Source organism: Rutilus rutilus, assembly GCF_951802725.1.
Source record: "Rutilus rutilus genome assembly, chromosome: 14".
Lineage (NCBI taxonomy): Eukaryota > Metazoa > Chordata > Actinopteri > Cypriniformes > Leuciscidae > Rutilus > Rutilus rutilus.
The window spans coordinates 34635725-34650901 of NC_140219.1; the positions used below are offsets into that span (position 1 = coordinate 34635725).

At 39.9% G+C, this 15177-nt stretch overlaps 1 protein-coding gene across 2 annotated transcripts; it reads left to right on the forward strand.

Moving 5' to 3' along the window:
* The first annotated feature begins 6835 nt into the window (after positions 1–6835).
* On the forward strand, positions 6836–14928 carry slbp (stem-loop histone mRNA binding protein). Of its 2 annotated transcripts, none has more exons than XM_084430048.1 (8): positions 6836–6980; positions 7677–7790; positions 8508–8612; positions 8774–8836; positions 10527–10676; positions 10765–10905; positions 11759–11870; positions 14453–14928. In XM_084430048.1, the coding sequence occupies exons 1-8, from the start codon at positions 6925–6927 to the stop codon at positions 14510–14512; spliced, it is 801 nt and encodes a 266-aa protein (XP_084286174.1). In that variant the 5' UTR covers positions 6836–6924; the 3' UTR covers positions 14513–14928. The 2 variants fall into 2 exon arrangements, with proteins under 2 accessions (XP_084286174.1, XP_084286175.1); XM_084430049.1 differs by having other exon boundaries at positions 6845–6980; positions 8780–8836.
* Positions 14929–15177: the final 249 nt, after the last annotated feature.

A 15177-nucleotide genomic window follows, 5' to 3' on the forward strand; every position in this document is an offset into this window, starting at 1 on the left:
CCACTCACAGGTGGCAGATAAAGTCTTAAAGTCAATGGCATAATCAGCTGCGGAGTGCCTTCCTTGACAAAGTGCTGCCAGCTACCAGCCTCGCGACCGAACACAGAACAGTCAAAAACCTTCAACATCTCCTCCTTGAATTAATCAAACTGTTCACAGCAATCAGCCACCAGCTCCCAGACTGCCGCTCCCCAATCCCGGACTCGGCTCGTAAGAAGGGACACCACATACGCAACTTTGGCACGGTCGGCGGCATACGTGACAGGCTGAAGGGAAAACACCACCTCACACTGGGTAAGAAATGCACAGCACTCAGTAGGCTCACCGGAGTAGCAGGGAGGGTTGTTGATATGAGGCTCTGAGGTGTGTTGCGACCCAGATGATGATGGCTGGTCTTGGCGCAGGTGGTGTAGCTGAGCAGTCAAATCCGACACCTGGGCAACAAGTGTATCCACGGTATGCTTGGCGACAGCTAATTCCTCGGCATGTCTGCCCAGCATCACTCCCTGCAGATCAACAGCTGAGCAGATGGTCGTCTCGTTTGCTGGGTCCATCATGGTTGGTTTATTCTGTCACAGTGCAAAGGGACCCAAAAGTGAAAGCTGGTTGCAGAGGTTTATTGAGGATCATATAAATGTCAAAAATAGGCTGTCTGCACTGCAGAGGTCAGGTACGGATGCCCTTCCCATAGGTGGATCTTGAACACGAGATGATGAAAGAGAACATGACGATGTGTACAGCTGCCCCATGCTCTCATCCAGATTTTTGAAGGAAATCAATGAGATCAGCAGGACTTTTGCCTTCAAAATCAGTCCTGGCAAACATTACAGTCAGTTAATTCTGGTTTTACCCGGGACAGATCGAACAGAGCTCCATGACTTGCATTAAGCTGGATAAGGGATTTTTTTTCCGGTAGGTTTGAAACAATACTTTGTGGGTTGAAGAACTATTTAATCTACAGGAATATATTTTACTTTATGCAGTTCGCTACAGATGCAGTTAGCTAGCTCTGACTACTAGTAATAGTATGCGCTCTGACCATCTAATCAAAGGACGTGAAAATGCAGACGTTATTGTACATGTAGATGGCTAGATGGCCCCGGTGCAGTCAAATTTAATCCATTCATTTTAAGCTACAGGCGCCAGCACTATTGATTCTGAAGGCCTCAAGGCATATTTCTTTGACCCTGGCACCACATGATGGCTGAAATATGATTGGATGAAAGCTCTAACATAAATATACACTACTGGAAGCAGTGCAAACAAGAGAAAAGCTATGGAATTAAGAGAATCTACTATTGGGAATAATTTAATACACATTCATGGAAAAAATGTATTAAAGCACAAGTCAGTGATTCTGTTTAGGCCAGCAGAGAAGGTGACCACAGAGAACCCGGACCTCTGTTTAACGTCTCATCCGAAGGACGGTGCTTGTTACAGTATAGTGTCCCCATCACTATACTGGGGCGTTAGGACCATAGACAGTATAAGACATGGACACAGCGACCCCATAGACTTCAACGGAGAAAAGTGAAGTCAATTAGAAGCACTCACTCAGAAATCTGAATCATTCTCTTCTGAATCTTGCAGAGATGGACATCGTGAGTATTAGCTGTCCATCAGCCGAGTCTTTATGACTCTCTATGGGCTTCTCCCTTGACTTTATCGGACTTTATGCCTCCACGTCCCCCCGATTGACTGTGAGCTTCTCCTCCAGTCTATACAGTAATTTCTCTACTGTGCGACAGAGAGTCGCGTGGTTATGATGCAATCATTAGCCTATTTTTACAAAAACTGCTTCTACGGGGTCATAACGTAAGATACAAGGTAATGGAGCCTTTTATACATTGTCGTGTTTCTTTAGAAATAAAGAATGGTGGATGGACCTTGATGGAGAGCTTAGGATCACCGCCAAAGTCCGCCTCTGTAGTGATCATTTTACACAGGATAGTTTTATAAACTTTCGTCGGAGACAACTGGGATTCACTGATAATCCGCTGTTACTGGTGAATGGGGCCGAACCGATTATCTCCCGCCTCGGCCTTCATCCTCCCGTCGCGCCGACAACTGGTGCCATCGTCGGCAGTGCGTGCCCACCAATGAGTGTAAGTTGCCTTGTGTGCTTATGTTATAATTATAGTACGTAGTCCAGGCTCGAACATGTATGGATTTGTAAAACCTAGGAGCATCCATTCCGGCTGTAGCGGTGACAGTTGAGTGTGTGGCGACGGCAGCTTTCCCGCGAGTGGGCGTGGTTTCAGCGCAGCCAGCGGACACGCCCCCAGCGTTTGAGGGCAGAGACTACTGCTCATTTTTTCAAGATTTTGATAGCTTATTTTATGTACTTGCCGGCTTTTTTTATCATTCAAATTTGGCTGGGTGGCTAATAACACCTTTTTCTGTGGTGTGACAAACTCAGAAAACATACTTAATTTTGACTTTACAGGGACTTTAAGTGGAAGTACTAAAGTATTCAACATTTTTTGTACTTAAGTATTGCAAGTAGTTTATTTTAAAATTGACTAAAGTATGTCACATGATATATCTCTTCTTCATGTGTCCATATATGGACTAAATGTGCATAGGGCGCCCTCAGGCTGCCAGTGTGGATTGAAAATACAGTACATCAGAGTATCCAGTGCTCATAATGACTACATTGGCACATTTGGGTATAAATTCAATAAATATTATTCCTCTCTATAGAAATCTGAGGTAAACCTATGAAATAAATTATAATTATAAACAAATTATTGATAAATCTATATTGGGACTGGGAGCGGCTGACGCTCATAAAACATATTAAAGGTATCGACTCATTTTTTCATGACATAACTCCTGACACAAATTAAGATATGAATTTCTCAGAATAAAATAGTGGTCAAATACTGAAACTTGAGTCTTACATCGTTTTAATGATGTATAGTTTGTCAAGGTAATAACATTAAATCTTATGGTAACTTTGAACTATTTAAACAAAGAACGACTCAGTGCGTCGACGTCCTCGTGAAAGGCTAACATCACTTCATTCTATATTAATTGTCTTCCACAAATGAAAACATGGGTTCTAAGTAGGGCCAGGGGTGGTCTCCTTCCTCACCCTCACTGCCACGATCACTCGAAGTTGAAGGTGTTGAAGGTTGTGTTTCTGGTTCTTCCATCTCGAAACAAACTAACAAAGCTCAAGTTTTCTCAATGGAGGCAGGCAGCAGAGCGAAAGGCAGAACAGGAGCATGCGTGTGTGTGAGAGAATCCGTCAGTCCTGCCAGTCTGGGTGGCCGAAGAAAAGTCACCAGCAGAAAGAGCTGTGGCCATTTTAGCAAGAACGAGGGCATTTTTTCCATTGCGGGAGACCTCCTTTTGAGAGGACAAAGGATTGTCTTACCCAGATCCATGTGGCAAGAGAGACTGAAAATGTTTCATGCCGTTGGAGAAAATGCAGGGATCTGTGGTGTTGTGATTCGGAGAATCCGGGCTACATAAAATAATCTATTTTGTGTTAGTTCAGTTACCTTTGTCGGCAGTGTTCAGTAGACACACCCATCTTAATTTCTATATCACCTATTCTGGTCGAAAAGACCAGAAACATTAAAGATAATGTTGAAAGTATTAATTAATGTATACATACTACCAGTCAAAAGTTTTGGTTGGGTAAGATTTTTTATGTTTTTAAAAGAAGTCTCTTTCAATTATTTGATCCTTCAGAAATCATTCCGATATGATGATTTGCTGCTCAAAAAAACATTCATTATTATTATCAATGTTGAAAACAGTTGTGTAGGCCTACAGTTTTTCAGGATTCTTTGATGAATAGAAAGTAAAAAAAAAAAAAAAAAAAAAACGATTTATTTGAAATATAATCTTTTGTAACATTATAAATGTCTGTACTGTAACTTTTGAGCAATTTAATTTATCCTCGATGAATAAAAGTGTTGATTTATTTAATTTATTTCCCCCAAAAAATAAAATTAAAAACTCTTACTGGCCCCAAACTTTTGAACGGTAGTGTTTAATGTTCAACATTGATAATAATGAGAAATGTTTCTTGAGCATCAAATCATCATATTAGAATGATTTCGGAAGGATCATGTGACACTGAAGACTGGAGTAATGATGCTGAAAATTCAGCTTTGATCACAGGAATAAATTACACTTTATATTCACATAGAAAACAGCTGATTTACAGCTGACGAGCAGAAGAGACTTCTTTTAAAAACATTAAAAATCTTACCGATCCAAAACTTTTGACTGGTATATGTTATAAAAACACAATGCATTAAAATGCAAGCACGGTTATTGCAGTGCATATTCTTTTCAATTAGTGCAATTCAACAAGCTTTTTTGTTTCAAAAACATTTGGCATTAGTTAAAAAAGGAAATGGCCAAGCAGGCAAAATTATATGAAATGTCTTAAAGATAAACAATATGTATAAATGATTGTTACACGATTCCTAATTATTTACATTTTTCACAAATTTGTGTATTTAAAAAGGTATTACACTTTTTTTTTTCAGTGTCAAGAGTCTACTGTAATAAGCAATTCACATCTCTTAAGGCCCGAGAACAAATTTATAACAGAGTTGTTACAGTATTTAATATGTGTATAAATTAAATAAAAAATGTATCCAATAAAATTAAGTTATAATTATTCCCTCACGAATAAAATCGTCTCTATTATTATGGACTACTAATAACAAGTACATTAGTATTATTAATTAATCCCTGGTTCTGTTTCTATTTTAAGAAAGTAACACTGACACAGAAAAAAAATCTTTAAAAAAAGACGCATTCTAATCTTGTTTTTTTTGTGCTGACTTCGAAGAACCTATATCCTGGATCATCTCAAAGCGTCAACAGTAATACTGATAACTAATCCTAATTTAATCCACGAATAAAGAACAGGCCCCTGTTTTGTTACCTGTAGATGATAATATGCATTTATTCATTGTATTCATTTAATCTCCTATCATTATTTTACAGGTTTTCTTCTATTTAAAGATTTCCTCATTTGGCTGGTTTGAAAGGACCAAGCATTACAGGAAAGGCACAGATGGGTAAAAGCTGGTGAATGACACAAGAGTTTTTCCTCTATATGCATTCAGCAGTGGCGTAGTTGAATGGGGCATATACTCAGTCCAACACACACGCAAATGTGTGCACAACAAACAGGATATTTGACAAGGAAGAGCAGAAGGGGTTTTACTTTACACTTTCTTTACCAAAAGGCAGAAGAAATACAACACAAGTACCAGAGTTTAGTTAAACATTAACGTTAAACATTAACGTTTCTGAGTGTCCATGGAAAAGTGCAAAACCAAACTAACTGGCTACTAGTTAATCCTGTTTCGACTATGTAGGTCTATGTCTACGTGCTGAACAAAATTCTTGGTGAAACTGCAAATAATAAACCCATATACAATTTAATCTTTTATTACAAGTGACAAAAAAAGTTATAAAAGTGAAGGAAAAATATAAAAATGAATAGTGCAACCATTTACTTTCCTTAATGTCACTCCAAACATGTATGACTCTGTTTCATGGAAAACACCTAAAACTATTTGCCCAGTTATTATTTATTTTTTTATGCTGTAACAAAACTTTCTGTTGCTCCATTTGTTCCTGTTTTAATAAAACTTGTAAAGCCTTGTTTAATTGTATTGTCATTTTGTTTAGTCTTTCCCAAAAAAATGTGTTTGTATGGTAAAAATCATAAAATCTTTCATATTTAAATAGTGTCCTACCTGACTGCGTATCTTTCCCTCCAGTACAGAAGTGTTTTTGCCACTTACTCATGTTGTGCAGCTGTTTCAACACACAACATACCAGGTTTTCATAAGTCTCGTCTTGTACCATATTATGCAGTTTTTGGTTTGCTTTTGAGAAACCTTTCAAAGAGATTGCCTTTTAGACGCAGTGTGTGGTACTACCATCTGGCAACCAATTACACTCATGTTACAATTATCAGATGACGGAAAAAGTGTTTTTTCAAGAGAAATGCTTACAACTAAACACTAAAAACATTGCGCATTCTGCGGCCTGATAATGGTTATGTAATCTTTTCTCTGGCTTGTGGAACTAACTGATCACAGTTTGGGTGAATATTTTTAACACAATTTAAATCTTTAAATTGTGCAAACACTTGATTTCTCTGGAGGCCTGTAGGAGTTTGTGCACCTCAAATTTGGGAACGTTCAGGGAACATTCTCTTTAGGTTATAAAAAAAATGCCCCAAAATAACCTGCAGGGAACGTATTAGGAACGTATTTGGTTCCCCCAAAAAATAACCAAACGGGAATGTTAGGGGAACGTTCTGTGTTACCTGGGTATTAATACTGTATTAAATACTGAAATACTGTGATGGACTAATTCTCTAAAGCCGATGACATAAGATCAATTCTGAGGTTATCTATATATCTCAAAATGTTATGACACCAGATTCAACTGATGATCACAAAAGTAGGAGTCGTTTTTCTTGTATTAAAGAAGGACAAATTTTTAAAACCGAAAGCCCCATTAGTTTTCCATCAGTCTCTTCATGACGTACATATTACTCTTCCACCCTCATATAGGGATCAAACTACATCATTTTTTTAAAGAGAAGAGTTCTCCAAACAGTCCTTTGTGGGCTTTGTCTGTTTGGATTCCCGCCACAGCTTTCTAAAGCGGAAAAACAGAGCACCTGCGTCATTTTACGCGCTCAACTCTTGATGTGATCTACACACCATAGACTGAGAGAAACTAACGATCCTGATAATTTGAAGATCGACGGATGTGGGCGGGGCTATGTGCGAGTCACGTCACTAGCGCCGCCCCTCAAGTGTCACGTGACCTGGATGTTGACGTACACTGCGGGACGTTGGCGCGGTTTAATCCAAACCCGGCTGCTGTGCTGTTCGTACGCGCGGTTTATAATTTCCACTTGAAGAAATGTCCGAACAGCAAAGATACAGCTACGAAAACGACTGCAAACCTGACGAAAACAGGTAAGAAGTTCAAAACTTGGTGTGTGTGTGGTCGTTTTCACTTTTCATGGTTTATGACTTTATAGCCGCACGGTTTGCTAGCATAGCCAGACACTAAGTAAGCTATTGTCTTCCGGAGTGCAACATTTAGTCTATTTTGGGTCATTAAAGCATGCGTTTTTGCACTCCTTTTAACTTATTCCAGTTTTTCCCCCATGTATCCCTACCTCTTTTAATTATGGACGCGTTTCTGCAGCTAGTGAACGAGGTGTGAAGTTCTCCCGCCTTCGTTTGGAGTGTAAATGAGGATTTGGCGCCATGAGAACATTAAAGATTTTATCACCGCATTCAAACCACATTAAACATTAATACCTCTCTCGGTGTGCCTGTTTCATTCAGTCGTTATATTTCTGTCCTAGTGAACAGTGTGTGTTGACAGCAGATTATTTTGTGGCGCCTTGAAAACAAAGGCTAACTAAAACAGTAATATTAGCGTGTTTTAGATTAAAAAGTTGCTTATTGGTGCAAAAAGATATTTACAGCACGGCAGATTTTGTGGCCAAGTGTGTATAATGATTGATGTTTTTGCATGAGCTCATTATTTACAAAAAATAAATAAAACTGCTCATATTTTAATGCATGTACAATGTCCAGATAATGTGTAAAATCATTCTTTTTTTTTAATGCTTCTGTTCATGTCTTTTGTCTTGATTGAAGGAACAAAGGCTCTTCCCGATGGTCCCAGTGTAGGAAGCGCGGAGCAGATGGTAGTCTGAGGAAAGCTGAAGATGATCCGGGCCGAGATCAGAGATGTTCACGCCGACCCGAGAGGTGCGTCCAGTCTCTGATCCCAATAACCTGTGCATGAAACACACTGCTTTCTCAACAGAGTCAACTTTACTTTGACATTTTGTTCAGTATATCAGATGCATCAATTCTAACTTCTTTGCTAATTTAATTAAATTGCATCTAATCTCATCCTGGCATTCGTATGATGGTCAGTTAAAGGGATAGTTCACCCCAAAATGAACATTACCCCATGATTTACCCACTCTCAAGTCGTCTTAGGTGTATCTGACCTTCTTCTTTCAGACGAATACAATTAGTTATATAAAAAAATATCCTGGCTCTTCCAAGCTTTATAATGGGAGTAAATGGTACCTTAAATTTTAAAGCCCAAAAAAGTGCATCCATCATCATAAAAGTAATCCATGCGACTTCTGAAGCAAAGCCATGCTTTTTTTTGTAAGAAAAATATACATATTTATAACTTTATAAACTATAACCACTGGCTTCCGGTAACGACCGTACGTGAGTCCAGTTCCGGCGGAAGAGTGACCTCTGACCTCGCTCCCATTATAAAGCTTGGAAGAGCCAGGATATTTTTCAGTATAACTCAGATTGTGTTTGTCTGAAAGAAGGTGGTCATATACACCTAGGATGTCTTCAGGGTGAGTAAATCATGGGCTAATGTTCATTTTTAGGTGAACTATCCCTTTAATTTGTCGTCACTAAACGGGTCTGACGTGATGTAATGTTTGTGTGCAGTTTCACGACCCCGGAGAGCGAGGGTCCGGTGTCGAGAGTGAAGAACTGGGGCGACGAGGTCGAGGCCGAGGAGATGCGCTCAGACGTCCGGCGTGACATGCATCGGTCCGTTGCCTCGCTTCATTCATGCTTTTCAATCAGATCAGATTTATATTACACGCAGGACCAGTTTTCTTGGCTAAATATACATTTGATTTGTTAATATGAATGTACAGGCGTAAGTGACCGCAGTGATACGCCGTTAATTGGTGATTTCTGTTTTCCAGATACAGGAGGAGGATTCTCGCAGTGGACGTTCCTCAAAGAGACAGAAAAATCTCATCTGGAAGGTTTGTGATTGTAACGTGTTCAGTGTTTACGTCTCCAAAAAGCTGGTGTAATTTTCCCATGTTAAGATCCTCTCTGCTGCGAATCCTCTGATTCCTCTGAAGAGCGTAAACACTACGACTGTGTAGATGTTTGTCTGAGCATCTTGACACCAGCTCAGTGCAGGAACATCGTGAGTTTGGGCTGGTTTGGTGAACGATGGCAGGTTTTTTTGGGGGTGCAGTTTTTTAGTTCTTTACATAAAGCTCTGATATACTTTAAGCAAAAGAACAAAATCGTGTGACGTCATTTCATTCAAAATTCAGGCCATAGTGAAGTTTGTTTCGGGAGTTCAAAACCGCTTGCTGAAGTGAACTGTCCAGAAAAGTTTGCTCCCATTGGTCCGAATGGTGATGTAATATGTGGGTGTGGCTCTTAGGCTCCGCCCTCTTTGAGGCCTAAGCTCTGCAATAGGCTCTATGCACGAACGCTGCTGACGTGTTTCCGGTAGAATCTCAGCCAGCGTCTTTACTTCCGCCTAGCGCGCTCTATAGCGAAGTGTACTAGCGGCAAAACTTTCATAAAATTAGTTTTCTCAGAAACGGAGAAGACGAGTTTAGAAACAGAGTCGGATTTCGCATGATATGAGAGGATACTCACCCTCAAAGTTGTCGATGTAGCTCGAAATATATCATTTAAAGCCCTTCTCTTTCTTACTCTTAGGTGTGACAGCAAACTGCCTCACAATAGTGTTAACATCAGTCACGCTAACCGCTGGAAGTTCTTGTAAACAGCGAGTGTAATTTGCCATTATCTCCACCGAATGCAAAAACGTCTTGCAATGCAGTACCGGATGTAACTGCGCGGGCTGAGACAACTCCTGTCACATCATGTGTAGTTATATCGCACTTTATACAACATATTGCTTATAATCAAGCAGCTTTACAGTATTAAACATGAAATACAGTGTCTCTTTCAATTAGAATTACAACATTTTCTAATATAAAGTGCCTCTCCAGTGTGTTCTAGTTTTCACTTGTCTCTGACATTGACGGACTGAACAGAAGAAATTAAATTAAGATTTACACCTCAAAGAGGGCGGAGCCTCAGAGCCACACCCACATATTACATCATCACCATACGGACCAATGGGAGCTGGAAGGGGTTTAGCAGATAGAGCGAACTCTTCCGGAAAGTTCACTTTGGCAAGCGGTTTTCCAACACAAAACCAACTTTGTTTTGGCCTGAGTTTGACTGAAGTGACGTCACACCAGTTTGCCTGAAGTAATACAAAAAAAGCAAAAGCTTTCTATTCCAGATAAATGCTGTTCTGTTGAACTTTCTATTCATCAAAGAATCCTGAAATAAAATGTAATAACTGTTTTCAACATTGATAATAATCATAAATGTTTCTTGAGCATCAAATCATATTAGACTGATTTGTGAAGGATCATGTGACACTGAAGACTGGAGTAATGATGCTGAAAATTCAGATTTGATCACAGGAATAAATTACACTGTATATTCACATAGAAAACGGCCATTTTACATTGTAATAATATTTCACAATATTACTGTTTTTGTATTTTTAATCAGGTGAGACTTCTTTTAAAAACATAAGTCACACTGACCCCAAGCGTTTGATCGGCGGTGTACATCAGGTGTAACTTGTCCTGGATTGAGTCGTAACCCGAGCTTTTCTTGTTCCCCCAGTTCAGACTCCAGAGACTCTCGAGACTCAAAGGATTCTCCGGGTAAAGGCGACTTCGAGACCGACGAGGCCATACTCGTGCGCCGCCAGAAGCAGATCAACTACGGGAAGAACACTCTCGCGTATGACCGATACATCAAAGAAGTGCCCAAGTGCGTGACATCATGATGTAGTGATCTGCTATGACCTCTCGCATGGTCTTGTTGTCAAAGTGTTGAAGATTATTTTTATGATTTTTAGGCCTATGAGAGAGCAAGGCGTTCATCCGAAGACTCCAAACAAGTTTAAGAAGTACAGCCGGCGCTCGTGGGACCAGCAGATCAAGCTGTGGCGGGTCAAGCTGCACGCCTGGGACCCCCCCGCTGGAGACCTGCAGCAGATGTGAGATCACACACCGTTACAACCCTCCACACACACCGTTACAACCCTCCACACACACCATGAGCAATAGAATCGCCATTGGCTAGGACATTAGTCATTTTAACTGAACTTAGGACTGGTGGTGGAGCTCTGAGGATTGAGGAGCTGCTGGGTTCATGAATATTAATCACGTTGTCAGCGTTTGCTCGAACTGATTTGCTGAAATATTAACAGGGATGAGCTCAGTCCAGCCAATGAGATTTAGCCTTTTGCGCATTAGCTCCGCCCACTAACGGAAAAACAGGCTTATCTTCTGCTTGTTCTTAAAAGCTGAATAATTCCAAATGAACATACAAACATTTTCCTAAGGCAAATACTAGAGTTTACATGTAGCGTGTCAATTACGCATGGTATGTAAGTCTCCTCTCTCTCTCTCTCTCTCTCTCTCGCTCTCTCTCTCTCTCGCTCTCTCTCTCTCTCGCTGTCTCTCTCTCTCTCGCTGTCTCTCTCTCTTTGCGTGTGTGTGAGAAACACAGTAAAGTGACTACAGTTTAGGGTACATCAAATACTCTGCGCATCCACTGCGCTGCATTGAAATAGTCCAGATCGCTTTACGGTGAGCGAAACACTCAAGCGCTCAGCGAGTGAAAATATATCCATGCTAAACTTACACTTAGCCTCAAACACACACACACTGGTGAGTAAAATCTGAGAATTTATTAGCCAATGTCTAATGATAGACATTTGGTCGCCCCAGAGTGAAGGTTTAGTCGCATATGCGAGTGATTTACTCATATTATATAGTTATACTATAGCAACACAATGTTTGAGAGTTTCCAGTGCTCATGTACTCAGTGTTGTGTTTCTGTGTCAGAGAGGAGATTGACTTGGGGGAAATCATGGACTTTGAGTTGGATGTGGAGTGTTCTGCGGATCCTGACTCCCAGTGTCCATCAGCCAACGCAGCGTCACTGTCTCTGACGGAGGTAAGATTCCCAGTCCAGTTCCCAACACTGAAGTACATCACATCACAGCCACCAGGAATACACTTTGGTGTGATTTAAAAAATGGTGGTAATTTCCAGGATTTGGTGAAAACCTCATTATATTGTGGCATACGACATTAACTGGGTTCCTATGGACGCTGGTTTCCGCCACAGGAAAATAAATAAAAAAGGTAATTGCGAGTTTTTGTATCGGGATATAAAGTCAGAATTGTGAGACATAAACTGGGAGATATAAACTCAGAATTGATTGATATGAATATAATCGTGATATTCAAAGCATGAAAGTGTTCAGATCACAGACTCAGCAACTATTGTATTTAATTGTACAGTATAATCATAACATAGTACAGACATTATCTCAATTCCATAATGTCCTTAAACATAATGATATTGCTGGCCATAAACTGAGAAAGTGCGTGTCCGGTGTGCAATACCTCGAGTTGTCATAGACGCGACGCGGATATTATTTTACTAGTCATCATGGAATGGGAAACGTGACATTAACTGTTAACAGGGGGTTTCTGTGTTCATATATTTAATAAAGGGTGATTATTAAGAACCCCGTTTTCTTTACTCCTCTTATTTTTGTATTTGTATTTGCACTTGATTTTTTTTTATTCAAATCTGCTATCTGCATGACTTTATTGGTGCCAGTGCAACTACAGGTTTAAAGGAGTCATAACCTAGTATTACATTGGATACCTACTGCTGTATTATAGTCTTTCAGGCCCTTCTAAAAAAGAAAAGTGGAAAAAAATAAACACAGACCTACTTTTACCCTTATTTCTGAAGGCATTATTGTCTCGCGAGATCAATGCGATGTTTTGGCTGTCGTGGACACTCATTTTAATAATGCAAATGAGGGGCGCGTTGATTGGTTGAAGGAAGGAGGGGGGTTGACACGCAGGTAACATCATTACAAACTGACATCATGGCGCAAGTGGTGAAAGAACCCGACTCGGCCGCGACCTACGGGATTCAACCCTACATGTTTGAGCCGGACTCTGAACCAGAGCTGGAAAGGGAAGATTTAGAGTTGTTGGATGGACGTCTACATGAAGATGTCTCTGAATGGTAAAGACAATCATTTTGACTGAGACATACATTAACATCAGTTCGAGCTAAATAAAACGTTTGTTGCTATTTTCTCCCACATAGGTTTACCTTTTATTTAATGTCGATTACATTAACGGAGATGTAGTCTACTTATTTTATCAGCTTACAGTGGTTATTGAGATGAGACGTTTACTATCATGATGGCACCTTTTCCCAAACGGAGCTTCGAGGCCAACTTCGCCTGATATTGCCCCAAATTTGTAAATGATTCAGCCATTCAGGTGTAAAATGTTTAGCGCACACACATAACGATACGCCAGTTGAAAGGGTTGTTGGGACAGCGTCATTACAAATGAATTTCATCCACTGGTCCCTGATAGTTTCGTCCGATTTTGGGAGATAAAACACATTTACATGTTTTTTATGGCAATCAACCACAGAGCAAGTCCGGTGTGCACTCGGTTTCTCCATCTTTCCCGACTGAACTGAATATGAGGGGGAGAGGGGAAGGGGGGGCTTCCTGCTGCGGTGTCCATATATGGTATATCCTACTACCTCATGACGTCAAGAGGGAGCTGAAATCAAAATCTCGTATTTGAGTGCGCGTGCACGCGCGCTGGTTTATTTACCCTGAGGTAAACAAACGCTTCACTTTTAAATATCGGCTTCCCGGCCAGTGTATAATCGTTAGTCGATCATAACATACATTGATTCTCGTGGAAAAGTGAAAATTGCAGGTTATGACTCCTTTAAGAGCTTTTCAGTTCTTCAGGAAACCTTCAGACAGTGTTTGGCTTCAGTTTGAAACCAGATAAACACCACATGCTTGTCTTCCTTCACAAAAATTTGCCATAGATTTTGCCCCCCCCCCCCCCCCCCCCCCCCCATAGATTCTATAGATATCGCGATATATCGATATCGTGAATTCTTTTGGCCACAATAACCGTGGTGTGAAAAATCTAACATCGTGACAGCCCTAATATATATATATATATATATATATATATATATATATATATATATATATATATATATAAAAAAAAATCTTAAATCAAGAGGTATTTACTACATGAGTAAAATGGCTAATTATATCTTGTTTTCTAAAAAAAAAAATGTGAAAAGTATGAAAAATGTGTATGAACCCTATGATGTATGACACTAGTTGTACAATAGTCATACATGAGAACTAAACGGAGAGAGCTTGTTTATTTTTTTTTCTCATTCATGCATTTGTTTCTTTATCACACCAGTGCACCTTTGAGTAGTACTGCACTATTTTGCAGTTAAATGCGAGTTATGCAGGATTGCAAAATGTGGCATTTGGTTGATTGTGTTGTGTGATCATGGCCTCAAACTAGAAAAGGTCAAAGCGTCACTAACATCTATAATGCGATCGTTAAACAAAAATGGCCATGTGATAGGCATGAGTACTCAGGAGAGACGTGTCATTACCAGTTTTAATTTGAGGTTTTGAGTTTTCTCTAAGCATGTGCTCTTGTCCTGCAGGACTCGCTCACAGGAACCCCTAAGAAGATGATGAAGATGGAGGACGCGGAGATGTCCTGAGATCCCGAGCATCTGAACCGTTTTAATGCACTGTTCGTCTCACTGTTCACTTGAGGATTACTGTCGAATGCTTCAGGTTCTGCTGTGTTCGTGATGCCACAGGGTTCGACAGCTTCTTGAAGAGGAGGTTTCGTCATCGTCACCGGATTCCTTTTCCTTTTTTGGGTCTTTGAAAAGAAAATGTAAATGTGTAAATGTTGGAGTTGTTTGGCTCTCTGTGGTGGTGATCCAGCGCTCAGTGAACCGTCTCTTGTATTTATCAGTTTGTTGAAACTCACAGCGAATTTCCAATGCTAAGTAGTTTGTGATTTTTAAATGTGTTTTTTTTTTAAAAAGAATTTCTTGTTTTGATTTGTTAATTTCTATTTTATTAAGAACCTTTTGAAAATAAATATTAAACTGGAATGAGGAAATAATATGTGAGTTATTTGTCTCGCTGTAATGAGGAGAATGTGTTCATATTTCCAGGGCAATCATGAGCCTGAGGCGTTATTACAGGAGAACCACTGAAGATGCTGGACTTTCTCAAGACCTTTTGAATGAAACTAAATGCAAGTCCACTGTTTGCAGGAACCCTGTGGATTCCAGTGTTTGTAAAGTAAACTAATGCTTTTACTGTCTAATGTGGGTGTCTTCAATCTTTAAGATCCCTAAATATGATTATC

Coding starts and splice junctions, on each gene's coding strand:
- slbp (XM_084430048.1), top strand. CDS start 6,925: ATGTCCGAACAGCAAAGATACAGCTACGAAAACGACTGCAAACCTGAC. Junction 8,613..8,773: donor GTCCGGCGTGACATGCATCG/GTCCGTTGCCTC, acceptor TCTGTTTTCCAG/ATACAGGAGGAGGATTCTCG. Junction 11,871..14,452: donor CGTCACTGTCTCTGACGGAG/GTAAGATTCCCA, acceptor CTTGTCCTGCAG/GACTCGCTCACAGGAACCCC.